General features: G+C 36.5%; 1 protein-coding gene across 1 annotated transcript in view; it reads left to right on the top strand.

Annotated features, from left to right (window-relative positions):
• Positions 1-14778, top strand: part of SH3YL1 (SH3 and SYLF domain containing 1) — a 42503-nt gene that overhangs the window by 3049 nt on the left and 24676 nt on the right. Inside the window, exons 2-6 of the mRNA XM_052697690.1 lie at positions 6870-6980; positions 7931-8044; positions 8487-8551; positions 11591-11703; positions 14412-14540. Of these exons, the coding sequence (XP_052553650.1) occupies positions 6870-6980; positions 7931-8044; positions 8487-8551; positions 11591-11703; positions 14412-14540 (532 nt within the window). The remainder of the gene's footprint in view (positions 1-6869; positions 6981-7930; positions 8045-8486; positions 8552-11590; positions 11704-14411; positions 14541-14778) is intronic.

A 14778-nucleotide genomic window follows, 5' to 3' on the forward strand; every position in this document is an offset into this window, starting at 1 on the left:
ATGTAGTGAGACCTGTATTACTTGCGAGAGAATAGTATGTTGAGTTTATTGGTAGGTGTGTTGATTTCTTCCCCCTGCCCTTTGCATTTATGTTTTCTCCTAGTGCCAAGATTACAACTCAGCTGAAGTTAGGATTTTAGCATCTTTGCCATTTCTAGGGGGGATTTTTGAAGGCTTTAGCTACAGCTGTTCCTTTGCTATGCCTCCCATGCAGGTGACCAACAGAAGAAGTCATCTGACTCACCTGTGCCTCTGGCAGTTAATGACTGTATCCACATACCTCAGTTCCTTAAAGGAACCTTAATCTAATTAAAACATCTTACATATACAGAATAAACACATCTTTCTTTAAAGCGCCTTATTCAGCTATGTCACTATCATCATATTAATCACGTAAATCCCAACTCGCAGCAGGAAGTTCATCCCTTTAGGAGTTGAAAGGAATTAGGAATACTCCGAAGTGACTTCAGTAAAAAACAAACAAAAACAAACAAACAAACAAAAAAACTGCTGGGGACCAAACTCTTCAAATGCTTTTGATAAATACAACTTGCTACACATCTTTTTTTTTTTTTTCCCCCTAAGTTGTTTAACCTCATAGATTTTCCTTTCTCAAGGAAATAATTAATTCAGAGTGAGGTTGAGGGCTGAGAACCCATAAAATTACCAACTGTTACACTTCCTATTTGGATCAGTTAAGTCCTTTTCGCTTTGAGAGTGGTAATCAAAAATATGCACATGGTGAAAGTGAATGTTTTATTTATGTGTATGCGTTTTTCTAGCATTAACAAAGTGAAGATTCCATATGAAAAAGCATTGATCTCCTGTGCTGTTGGAGTACGTACATAATTGATAGCAAAGTCTGAAAAGACTTGTCAATGCTAGCAGGGATTTCTAACTGAAAACCTTGTATTTTGGGCTCCCTATATGACACTACTCACACTGACGTAATTAACACGTATAAATACTTCTACCTATCCAGCATGGGGAGGGGAGAAAGATTATTTACATTAAATTTGATTGTACAAAACCTCTCACAGCTGTGAAGGTGCACATTAGAGTCTTTCAGTCTTAGTCCCATTCAGCTGCTGCTCTGCAAGGCCGCCTGGTTCCTGCTGGCATACTGGTACTCTGCCAGAGCACAAAGCATTTGTACCAAGCTTGGTGAGGTTTCATACAGCGCTGTATGAATCCAAATGGTAAAGAATGGGATGCAAGTGCATGGGATCAATAGAAAGGCTTCATTGTACGTAGAGCCAGTTTTCTCCTCTTCAGCTTTGTTTTCATTGCCTTACATGATGTGTTTTCTGTCATATGTTATCTCCTTTACTGTTCTGTCAGAGGCATCTGGAAAATTCTGCAACATACTCAGTTGGTAAGATCTTCAGTGTCACTGATTGCTACTTTCTCCCTGGGACTGCTTCCTTAGAATCCTTCTGCCATACCAGCAGTGCTTTGCAGTAGGATATGTAAGTTCTCTGGCATTTCTCTCTCATGCACTTTGAAGTCTCATGGAAGCAGTAACTGCCTGTCCTTCTTGGCTCCAAAATAAGAAGCATGGAGCTCAGGTGCTGACAGCTGGAGCACAGTGGGTCCCAGCTGAGGGTGGTAATTATTACCTTTATTGTATTCCATCCTTTTCCTACAGGTTCTTTTTCAGTTTCTACCAACACTTCCTCGAACTTCACAGATTTTTTTTTTGACATCTATCTAATCTTTACTGTCAATTGTTGGCTTTCAGTGCTGGAAGTATTAAATAGAGGAAGACTGGACAGAGATGCACTTTATAATCTGCTGATTAATACTTGCTAATTGGCTGCTGCTCTAAGTCTAACTCACTTCTTCTTGGGTTAGGCAAAATGAATACAGTGCATGTCTTGCATGCTGCTGAAGGATTTCCACTACCAGATGGATCCCACAGGACTGGAGCAGGCTGCCACAGTATCATGATGTTTCATGTTTATGAAACCAAAATTACATCTTTCTAATTGTAACACTGAGTTGAAATCTCTTGTTTAGGCTCTTCTCCAGCACTGGGAAAGGTCACTGGTCTTGATTTTCAGGTTCCTCAATCCCATAAAGTGTTTGTCTTTAACTGTTCTTGATTATGTTAGTTCTCATGTTTATGAATGCTTTCAATCATTCTTTGTTCAGACTTGCTTTTGGAAGTTGATGCTACTGCTGTAACCTTGCTGTATGCAAATTAGCTGTGCTTTAATGTTTTGCTGTTTTTGAACTTCTTAGTGAAGCAAAAGTAAAGACTGAATTGCTGCCCTAGACTTGTGCAAGGTGTTTGCCATTATTTTTTTTCTTGTAATAAAAATGTAAAAACTACTTCTGCAAAAGTACTTCAAAACTCATATATACATACACAATGCATATATGAAATATGCATGCTAGTCTTTGTCTCCATTTTGTCATCAGTCTTCTTTGAAACTGTATTTTTGATGTTCAGGTTCTTATAATACCTCCAAGCTTTATTTCATCTGTTCATATTCAGCAGAATTTTGATTATATCAGAATTAGTTCTAGCTTTTAAGTAAAAAGACTTTATTTATTCCTTATTACACCTTGCTCACATAATTTCACCAAATGTTCAGCCAACACATTATTACTGTTAGTCAGAATGTAAATTAGAGGCTGACGCACTTGTCTCATCAGCTTACAAATTAAGCAGTTAATCAGTTTTGGTGCGATATTCCCCCATGAGGTTTGTGTTGCTGACTCACATATGCTCAGTATCTTCTCCCCTCAACAACAAGCAGCAGTGTAAATGAAGCCTGCTCCCAGCTGAGCATTTGCTGGTCACGGCATTCTGAATCCATCACTCACTGTATCCTCCTGATAGATATTACTGTCTTATTGCTTCTCGTTACCTCTTTCCTGAGCGTTGGGTGAATACAAAGCAGACAATTATGTATGCATCCTTAAAGCCAATAGGGGGGACAGCGGTACAGTATTATTCCTTATGTTACTGTGGGATGAACTGAGCATGCAGCTTCTGCTTGCTTCTAAATATTTATACAGTACTTATAATAAAGAGCAGATATTTCTATAACTTCTGTCTTCCAATGAAGTATTGCAGTGTTCCAATGAAGTATTGCAGTGTTCCAGTGAAGTATTGCAGTGTTCTGTCTTCCAATGAAGTATTGCAGAATTTTACTATTCATATCATAATGTAAGCTTGAGAAGGAAGAGAGCAGCTGAATGAACAGAAATTTTACTAAATTTGATGTCACAGAAATCCCAGTTATGGTTCTGACTGTTTACTCAGCAATTAAAATCAGTGGAATCACGATTTTATTCCTGACTTTCACTGTAGCCTGTAGTCATTGAATTTCAGTTATATTTGGGGGCAAAAGAAGTATTTTATAGTACAAACGTCCACAGACTTTTTAATTAGTAAAGAGCTATCTTTGGATTGCCTTTGTGTGATTTTCCACTTATTTGTTGTGCTGTTGTTTTGGTTTTGTTTTGTTTTTTAATGAGAAACACTTAATGTTCTTTGGCCTTGGACAAATATTAATAAAACTAATAGACTGTAAGAATGAGGCCTCATCTACGCTATATATTTAACCATTAAACATAATGTTTTGTTGGTTAATTGTTGTCCATGCCTGTATTTTATCTTGAATTCTATCAGCAGAATTTTGAGTGTGTCGTAGCCTAAGAGGGAGAACCAGTTCTCCTTCTTCCCCCAGCCTTCTTTGGCTGTGGCACTGCAGCCTGGTATGAGCAACTTTATCAAAACAGGAGTCCAGCCACACTTTGTCAAGCATCATATTATCCATAGTTAAGGTCAGGGTGTGGATTTATTGGTCGTCTTTTTAAAGAAGTCATCATTTCCTTAAGACCCAAGGGTCACTCTAACTAACTCTGGGTTTTAAGCACTGAAAGTGTTTAATCAGCTGGCTTATTGATTAAAACCTTTCTGTGCTTTGCTTCCTTGCCAAAAGAAAAGTCCTTTAAATTTTGTATCTCCCGTTGTCCAAATTAAAGTCTGGATGTAAATCATATCATTTATAGTCCTCCACTGTAAGATCCAGCTCTTCAGCTGACAGCAAGTTCATCCTTTTCCTTTCTTCCTCTCGGACTCTAGTGTGATCTAGGAGTCCCTCAGGCCACTTCTAACAGTGCATTATACTGACTCCATGGGCACAGTTCTGGCTGAATGTTCTTAAACCCTCCTGATATTTCTCTGTCCAGAAAAATAGTTCTGTGTTACTCCAGTCTGTAGCAAGGCAGAAAAAAGCAAAGAATGATGCGTGCTTGAATTGTTGTAGATGCTCAGAGGTTGCAGAAGCAATATTGATGTATGCTACAAATAAAAAGGCGGATAGTGATGGTTCTCTTGTTTTTTGAGAGTGGGAATAAAGTTCATTCTCGGACTTACTGTTACAGGATGTGACTGGATGAATTGACGAGACAGTGAGGTAGTAGCAGTATTACTTTTGCTGGCTCATGAAGTTCAGCTTCAGATAGTCTTCAATTAAATAATAACTAATAGTAACTCCTATATGAACATCAACACTTTTTTCTGGTAACCGTAATATCTCTCTGAAGCAATTCTGAATCTGAAACTGTGTGGAAAACTGGAAGTGATTTTTTTTCTTCTTTTTTAAACTTTCATTTGCAGACTTTTAGATCTGAGGACATCCTGTTTCTTGTCAATGGAGGTGCATGGGGGAGGATTAAAGAGAAATATTTCTCTTCTAATATGTTTGAAATATGAGTGTGTTTGTTTGGTGTTTTTTTTCCCTCATAGAAGTAGCAAGAAACAGACTGGAGATGTTCCTACAAAATCTAAGATTGGCCAGAGAGAAAGTGATGGAGTGAATGTGTATAAAGAACTGTAAATGGAGCAAAGAAGTTATTTTTATTTCCCTACAATCTAAAAGCTAGATATTGCTTGCTTTTGCTTCATCAGGTTTTTCTTTTCCAGATGTCAGTGCACACACGTTAGTGTCATAAAGGCTTGATGACTTTGCTGAGAGTCCTACATGGCCACACATGCAACTGTCCATTTTACCACTGTTAAAATGAAGCATGTCTCCATTTAATTTTTGTGGTTGAATAAGATTAAAATACCATGAAATGTAATGTGTATCTTATGAAGATTAAGTAAAATCAAGATCTCTGAACTTAAAAAAACAATACACCACATGCAGAAGTGTTCACCTGATTATGCAAATGGACATGCACTGTATTGCAACGTTACTTATGAATTATAACTTACAGTATGCAAAAATTGTTATTTTTTATTTCATAGGAGGAATTGTGGTGTAATATGCTTTTCATGACTGACTCAGTGTTTTCTTTCTACAAAATCAAAAATCCTGTTTTTCTCTTACAACATGCTTGTACTATTTCACCTCTGCCCTTGAAATTGTAATGTCAGGTGCAAACAGCAGAAGTAATGGAGACATTTGCTTTAATCTAGTTTGTTGATCTACCAAAAGCAATTATCCTTTTACATTTTGCTGGGGCTGAGCTGCACTCTCTTGCTGTGGTCGGTACAGCCGGTTCCAGCCAGGTGAGCCAGGGAAGACGCAATCGTGCTCAACTCCTGCAAACATAGGCATAGGCTTTCAGTGCCAAAGCATCCTGAGAGAACTGCACGTTCGACTGTTTTTTTATGAAAGTCCTAGGTTCTTAGGGTTTAGACCTGCACTTTGTATCCCTCAGCACATGAAGACTGCACCTTTGTCCTAACTTTCTGAATATAAACAGAAGAGGTTAGAAGACAAGATTTGCATGTCTTCCATCTGCTGTCACAGTGCAGAATGGTCTGTTGCATTCCGTGCATCTGTTTCCCTATATTCCTAGAGAGTGCTATTTTTGCACAGCATTGTGGTGATTTCTGTACCTTAAAACTCTCAATTTTCACCAAAATCAGGTGTTGCTGCAAGGTTTTGCAGAGCAAGTTACTTCAGAATCTCAGCTGTCAAAATCTCTGTCATTGTGAACCAAGGGATGTTTTTTTGTGGTAAAAGAGGGCTTATAAAAGCCTAGGAAAGTGACATGATCAAATTTTTGAGTTGAATGTCTGATTGTAACCCTGTGCATTCCATTTGAAAATTTGCAGGGAATGTATTTATGTAGTTCCATCTGAAAATGGATCTACAGATAGACAAAAACAGTGGATGGTTTTTTTCAGCAATCTCAAAGCCTGTTCTCAAATTGCCCCCACACGGTTAGAACAGTGGAAGCACTATTTAAAAACATATCACAGAACTAAATAAAAACATATTGCAAATAATTTAATTATTATTTTGTTATTGTCATAGTAGATGAGTAGTTTTGTATTCTAGTCAGGAAAGACTGCCAACTTGCCACTGAGTGCTTCACTTAATAGGAGCAGACTTGTTCTCCAGGTTTCACTGACTTAATCTCAAAATGTATTTAGTCTTTTCACCTCCATAGCTTTGAGTGGGAATGTCACCCAGAGTGAGGAGGTGAGTGAATGTTGGGGAATACCAACTGAAACAAACTAGGTCACTGTTGACTGCTAGTTGCTTTTCTACAGAGTTGTTTAATTTTTTTTTTAATGCTTTTTTGAATTGAAGAACAGTTGAATTTTGTTGTGCTATTCTAGCAAGTTCTTTTCAGAGATGAAGCATGACACTAGATGGGTCTTTGGTCCAACATTACATGCATATGTTACTGGAAAACCTTGTTGCTGATAAACTTGCAGGTGGTGGGTATTGATACCTCCAGATGGCAAAACGCTTCAACAGAAATTAGATTACTAGAGGAAGTCTTCTGGTCTGAAGTGGTCCAAATTTCCCATAGAGTTACACTGGTTTATTTTTGTGCTGTCCTGAACTGATTATAGTTTTGTGTGATTATATTTGTTTCGTGTTTTACAGTGAATAACCCTATACCTTCCAACTTGAAGTCAGAAGCTAAAAAGGCAGCTAAAATATTACGAGAATTTACAGAAATAACTTCCAGAAATGGACCTGATAAAATCATACCTCGTGAGTAAAGGAAATGTTATGATTCAACTAAAACCTCCAGTTCTCCCCTCATCTCTTTATTTATGCCCTCTGTATTCACTGAGTGTTAACTCAGAAAGGAGTGGAGAATTGGACTGTTGTAACTTCTCTGAAAATATTTTGCAAGTAAAGCTGTTCAGTTTGCTGGGTTATAGGCAGACATTGCTTACTGAGTGAAATCTTTAGCATGCTTATAGACACAGGAAGGCTATCTGCACAGGAAGGCCTCTCTCTGGGCTGTAATGTCTCTCATTCACCTTGTGAATGTCCATTTGTAAGGAGAACTTTGAATAGTAGTTGTAGATTTTGAATATTTTTTGTTTATTGGAATTACCTAGACAAAATTAAGTTGAATGAAAGAGATCAGGGTACATTTCTACTTTGATAATGGTTAGACACTCTTACATGCTTCTGTCTTCCTTATTTTTGCAATTGTTATTCCCTGTTTTGCCTAGGTATGGTAGCTGTGGCTTTGAATTTATATCTATTATGTTCCAGAAGGTCTGTATTAAGACTTTCAGGATGATGACATTTTACTTGACAAAAGCACTGTCTAATGATATAAACTGATTAGGCTGATGTGTGTCACTGTGATTTAAATTCAGACTTCACTCCTCCAAAAATCAGTAGAGTCACGAATGTCAACTATTTACTGCCTGGTTGTCTTACTAAGGGTCCTCACACACAGTATTCATGGCAATAAGCAAGCTAATTTTGTATGAGCTAACTAGATTAACTGGAACAGTTGTGGAAGTGTAGATCAATGCACCTAGCTTTGTAGTTGACTATGGAGTGGAGATGTCATTATTAGTTCAGTTTTCTTTAAGCTTTTGCTATAATTGTTTGACTTCTATGTGTTCAAATTTGTGAAATGCAGAATTTTATTTTCCCTTTCCTTTGAACCTTTTGAATAAATGATTTTGCTGTTTCAGCCCATGTGATAGCTAAAGCCAAAGGCCTTGCAGTTTTGTCTGTTATCAAAGCTGGATTTTTGGTGACTGCTCGAGGTGGAAGTGGAATTGTATTAGCTCGTCTTCCTAATGGCAGTAAGTAGATGTTTTCCCTTTGTACTTCATGGGAGAATTAAAAGCTTTAAAATATATACACACGCATGTATGCATATGAAAATGTCTGATTAAAAAGCTGTTTTCAGAATTTTATACCTGCTTTTTACTGAATGTTCTCAGTATCTTTGTAGAAAAGGATGAAATATAAAAACTTATAGTTTGAAACTCATGAGGAAAATGAATTATAGCCAGTAATGGACAGTGTATGCCAAATAATTTGTAACATACAGATTTGTTTAAATGAGGATTTGTGTGTCGTGGATTCTTTTTACTGGGATAAACTAGTGTCTTTATATGATTGCATTGTAGTTGTTATGAACACAGTTTTAGGTAATTGCAAGTGATTTGGAACTGTAATAATTAGATGAGCATTTCTTGTAATCTGTGGTAATGCTTTTGTAATTTTTGTTTTGTTTGACAGCCTGGTCTGCTCCTTCTGCAATAGGAATTGCTGGCGTTGGTGGTGGTTTTGAAATTGGAATTGAGGTATAATTTTGCATTTAAAGTACTTGTTGATTTTTTTTTTTTTCTTTTTTTTTCCCCAAGCAATTAAAGATGTAAATGCTGGTGAGAGGGTGAGATTTGTTTTTCAGAGAAGACGAAAGAAAAAAAAACCACTTTTTTAAAGTTCACATATACAATCCAAACAGAATGTGGAGTTTTAATCCTATTAATCTAATTGTTTGGGTAGATTTAAATGAAAATAAGTGATTTAATGGCTGTTTCATTGATTTCTTAGAGAAGACAGAAATCTTCCCTTATGGGGAAAATTCAAGTCAGAGTTCATATGTAAAACAGAATTAACTAAAAGTATACTATATTTAATAGTTTATCAAATGCTTTGTTGAGCACAAGGACTCCATCTAGCAATAAACAGTGAAAGTAACTGAAGGTATAGAATGCCACTATACTTTGTGCATTCCTTATTCAAACTGTGATTCTTGACTTCAACCTTCAGTGTAAGAGCAGCACCAAAACTGATGGTACTTACTCTGGAAGCTCGCTACAGAAAATAAAAGATTTTCCATCCAGGAGAAACAGTTAAATGAGGAATTTTCAGCACATCCAAGGAGGAGCCCTGTTGATTTGAACTGTGATCATCCACTGCTGCTGCTTTTGTCTTACAGCTTGTTCACCATTATTTATTGCCATGTCTTCCTCTTTCCTGCCCTGGTTTCTAGTCCTATTCTTCCATTTTCTTTGTTTAGCTTCTCTTCCACTGATTCCTAAATAAAATCAAATGTAATAGTGTACTGCCAACAAGATCTTTTGCTTTGAGAATTCTGCTCTTCTTCTGAAGAATCCATGCAAAATTGGTCTGGATGTAGACTGAGTGTGTCGTGCAGTTATCCCTCTCCTGTCAACTAGTCATCTGGTACTCATATAATGAGTAACTGAGTATTTTTTTATATCCTCATAGTTCAGTATGTGATCTCAGATATTATTATGGTGCACTTTTTAAAAGATGCTTTGAATACAAAATGAATAATTTTTGCAAGGGTTTTTCTTTGTTTTTCTTGACTACAAATTTGGAACACATTGCAAAATATTATTTGATGTGCCCCAGGAGATTTTTATTTTGTATTATTTTGTATTTATTTTGTATTTTTTCCTCTAGTGACAATGAAACAGACTCGTTAGATGCCTTGATTAACCTGTGAAAGTTTTCCTGTAATTATCTCCATGTGGTGTATTAGATATACCATATATAGATATATAGATAGATAGATAGATAGATAGATAGATATAGATATATATATAGATAGATAGATATAACCATTTACTACTGATTTAAATACACAAGATATTTCCAGGAGAATATGTTTTGCTTTGTTTTTGTTTTTTTTTCTGAGCATTATGCACTTCGTTTGTAGTCACTTGGTTTACAGAATAGTGTTTCCTTACTTTTAAAGCATAAAGTTAGAGGAGAAATTTAGAAGATAAATAGCTGAGCTGCTTAGGAGCCCTGATTCCAATTTCAGCAATGTTTTAGCAGTTTAAAAGCTTAAACCTTGTAGAAATTGCTTGCATTTTATTCATACAGGAGAAACTGTAGTTAACATAGTTGTGTTTATACTTACGGGTGGTTTTTAACAATAAGAAGGAAGTCACAGATTTCTCTAGTTGTGGTATTAGCATAATGGTTTTCCAAGTGAAAATGTTTGGTACTTCAAATTGAAAATCTGTTTTAAAATTTTAAAATGTTTTCCTTAGAGGTCTTTCTCACAATTAATTCATTTAGCTTTTGCTATGAATTCATCATCTTTATGGGTAAAAAGAGATGGCAGCACCCCTGAATTGTGTTCTCTCTACATCACTGGATGGTTAAAAAACTGTTAATGTCAGACCTTTTGTATGGGATGGGGTGGAGGTTATGAGAGGTTAATAACAAAGGCCTCTCTTACACTGTGTTTAATACTCATGGCTAGCACTGTTTTGCAAATGATCTGATATTTCCTCTTGTATTTCCTGCTGTCACTGTTTGGAATTTGGGGTAAGTTGAAAAAAAGTCAACAACATAACAGTCTATTTTATTGAACTCTGAAACACTCTGCTGTACTGGCTTTAACATCAAATTCACCTGTCTTTTTTTTTTTAATACCCGTGTGTTTGACGAGCTTTCAGTTATGATGCCATGATCTTTACAAGAAAAGACTTGACTTTTTTTTCTCTTAAAAGAAATGATAGGATCGTTCTATTGAAACTTATGACGAGAGCTTTAGTTTTACGGTACTGGTGGCAAAAAAAGCATCTACTGGGTTGTAGTTGGAGTTTTTCTGCATTTTGTATCATAATCCAGATGGTATTTAAAAAACACTCGTCTTTTTTTCTTATATTTTGCATTTGTGTCTTTCAAAAATACCTTCTCTCTCCAACTATTTCCCTCAATAGTTTCTGGAAGAAACTGGCTACATCTCATAAGTTGAAGTCTTACAGAATCCCAATTTTCTGTCAAGAAAATACAGTTTTGTCAATTATAGGAAAAGCAGTATCCTTTCTGTTGTTCTGTTGGATTTTTTTGCATTATTCTTTGACAGACAAGCAATTTTTGTTTACTGTTTTTTCTTGCTGTTACCATTAATTGCTATGGATTTTCTTAATCTGATGTCTCTTCAATTCTGAAAATGCCTTCATAATTATTTGCAAAAGCTTTATAAAATTAAAAATTGTTGATTAGGAAATTTTAAATCACAATAGTGTTTCTAATATAACTGTGTTTATTACATTGAGTAAAAAAAACTGTGGAACAGGATTTTTAGCTTCCAAACATCTTGTAGAAAAAGAATTAATTTCATTCAGAAAATTATTCCGAAAGGATTATTTGCAAGAATGGAAGTAATTGTCTGAGAGGATGACAGATTATAGATTGAATTAAAACCTTGACACGTTTGGAGCTAGTTTTTCATATGGGGGAGGAAATTTCTTCGATGCTACTGCCTGCTTGCCCACCAAGCAGATTTTGCTCCCATGCAGTTCAGACTTTCTTCTTAAAAAGCATGGTACTTTTGTTTGATGTTTTTATAGGTTTCAGACTTAGTAATAATATTGAATCATGAGAGAGCAGTAGAAGCTTTTGCCAAAGGAGGGAATCTTACACTTGGAGGTAATCTGACTGTGGCAATTGGACCTCTGGGAAGGTGAGAGTAAAATCTTATTGTAATATGGATGAGATTTAAATATGGAAGATATTTTTTTCTTAAGCTTTATAAACATTTGCGTGAATTTCTCTAATACCTTAGAAAATAATCTTTGCAAACCTGTATGTTGACTGGACCTTATTGTTTCTGTAGTGTTATATAGTGTTACAGTGTTTTAGTTACTTGTTGCTTTGTCTTTTTGTTGTTGTTGTTGTTGTTCCATGATAAAGGCATCTATTGGTGGAAGGAAGGTTTACTCTTGTTTTTTAAAGCATTGCTTGACTGGACTCAATAAAGAGCAAATGTACTATAGCAAACTATTATTTTCACTTATCTATGGGCCTGTGTTTTGTTACCAGAGATCTGCCTGGCAATAAGTAAAAGAAATACACAAAGTAATTACTTTTAAAGCTTAAGTGATTAAGCCACCCTACTTTGAAGGACGAGTTGATATAATCACAGAATAATTTAATTTGGAAGGGACCTCTGGAGATCTCTACTCCAGCCTCCTGCTCAAAGCAAGGTTTGTTATGACTGCAGATCAGGTTGCTCATGCCTTTATTCCAAATGGATCACGAAAACCTCTGCCTAGCCTTCTGGGCAATATATTCCACTACTCAGTGAAAAGTTACATCCCTCCACCATGCACCACTTGAAGAGCCTGGCATCATATTCTTAATTACCTTAATTGGAAGACTGCTGATAGGTCCCCTCCTAAGACTTCTCTTTCCCTGTCTAACCAAGCCCAATTCCTCAGCTTCTTCTCTTGGAATATGTCCCTCCTTATACCTTTGTTTTTATGATGAAAGTTTTGCTGATGTTTTGTCATCTCTTCTAAGAAAAAAAAGGATGATGCTTGTTCCTCTGATGAGATAAATATGTGAACCAAGGGAGGGCAGTGAGTGTTATCTGCATTGCAGGGTATTTGGTATGCTGTCCTGTATACAAAGTGATGGACACAGAGTATACAGAGGAAAGTTACATCAGGAAACCTCATGAAATTAAACAAGAGTCACCTTATGTGAGTGAATCCTCAGCAGTTGTGTAGATGGGGCCTGCCAGACTGACCAGCCAACCTACTTGTATCCTGGTAGACAGTAGGCTAAGCCAGCAGTGCAAGATGTCTAACAGCACGGGGAGCTGCATCAACAGAATTGTAATCAGAAGATAAGGAAAGTGATTACTCCCCTTTAGCTGGTTGTTCGTAGCTTGTGCCTAGAATATCAGTACAAGAAAGATGTCTAACCCTGAGTGCTTCCAATGAAGAGATACTGAGATGGCAACAGACATGGAGAATGTGAACTGTGAGGCTAGGGAAGCTTGGCATATTTAATCTGGAGGAAAGAAGCCTTTGAGACACCTAGCTGCAGCCTTCTAAGAGGCTGTATTACCACCAGGGGAATTATCAAGACCAATTTTCTGCTCTTTACTGAGGTGCCTGGCAGGATAATGAAAGATGGTATTGTCTAATTGAAGCAAGAGAGATTCTAAGTGGATATGAGGGGGGAAAAATATCTGTGAGAGTGATTGAGCACTGAAATAGGTTGCCTGGTGTATATATGGAGTATTTAAAAACTGGCTATGCAAGACCCAGAATAAATTGATCTTAATTTGATGTTATACCTACTTTGAGCGGAAATTTGCACTGTGTGTCTGAAGTGAAATTTGCCTGAAGTGTCTTCAAACCTAAAATGCTCTGTGATTCTGCATCGGTCAGACTTTGTAATCTTACTGTTCTATTGAGGTCTGATAAGACCTTACTTTAAATATTTTGTGCCGCTTTGGGCTCATAAAATTAAGGAAGATAGAGTTCCTGGTTACAGTGCATTCAATTACAACTTTTTAAACATGTGCAATGACTAAAGTATTGGCTAAAGAAGAAAACAGTGAGGTGATTATTTCTGTGAATGCACAAAATGGCCACAAGGAAAAGGAAAGCAACTAAAAAGTTCCTTCTGCCAGTAGTAGAGGAGACAAAAATTAGATTACTGTGGTAAAAAGGATTCCTTTAGAGCTAACAAAAAAAATGTAAGCAGTAGCAAATCTGTCTATTGAAAATTTGGAATTTGCTATTGGAGGAATGTTTCAAAAAAGCAACTAGCATGAGTTTTTTCAGACTTCTGAATGCAAGAAGAGGTCTAGTATATTCTTATGAGAAGATGTTATTCTGTGTTTCAGAGGGAAACCTTATTACCAAAATTAAATACTTTGTACTGGCTTCTGTCTGAAATGAAAACTGAAGGTGAATTTTAAGTTTGACTTAGTTAAGCATATTCAGTAGAGTATTTATGAACAGAAAAAAAATGTGATAGCCTTGCTGATTTTTGATTGAATTAAGATTAAATTCCATTACTGTTCACAGAATCATAGAATGGCCTGGGGTGAAAAGGACCTCAAAGATCATCAAGTTTCAATCCACCTGCTATGTGCAGGGCTGTCAACCACTAGATGAGGCTGCCCAGAGCCACATCCAGCCTGGCTTTGAGTGCCATTAGGGATGGAACATCCATAGCCTCCTTGGGCAGCCTGTTCCAGTGCGTCACCACCCTCTGGGTGAAAAACTTCTTCCTAAGATCTAACCTAAACCTCCTCCATCTTAGTTTGAAAACATTTCCCCTTGTCTGATTACTGTCTACCCATGTAAACAGTCATTATGTTGTGAAGCCATATTGAAGACTGTTAAGTAATTTATTTTTTTTTCTTTCCAGAAATTTAGAAGGGGATGTTGCACTGAGAAGCTCGGCTGCTGTGTATACATATTGCAAATCTCGAGGACTGTTTGCAGGTGTATCTCTGGAAGGAACCTGTTTAATTGAAAGGAAAGAAACCAATCGCAAGTAAGTTCTCTCTGAATCTAGAGGATTCAATAAAGGAACAGTGGTGCAATGAAATGGGATATGTTCAATTGTAAAAACAGAATGTGTTGTGAGAATGTTCCATACTGAATTCAGGGTTTCTTCAATGGCAAGGCTTTCTTCAATTTACATAATAGGTATTGTCTAAGTACATATTTAGAAGCTAAATGTTAAGAGACTCAGTGTTTTAGAATATAGTTGTAGAGATATTTACTGTATA

Source organism: Tympanuchus pallidicinctus, unplaced genomic scaffold (assembly GCF_026119805.1).
Source record: "Tympanuchus pallidicinctus isolate F22 unplaced genomic scaffold, pur_lepc_1.0 scaffold1, whole genome shotgun sequence".
In the NCBI taxonomy this organism is placed as follows: Eukaryota; Metazoa; Chordata; class Aves; order Galliformes; family Phasianidae; genus Tympanuchus; species Tympanuchus pallidicinctus.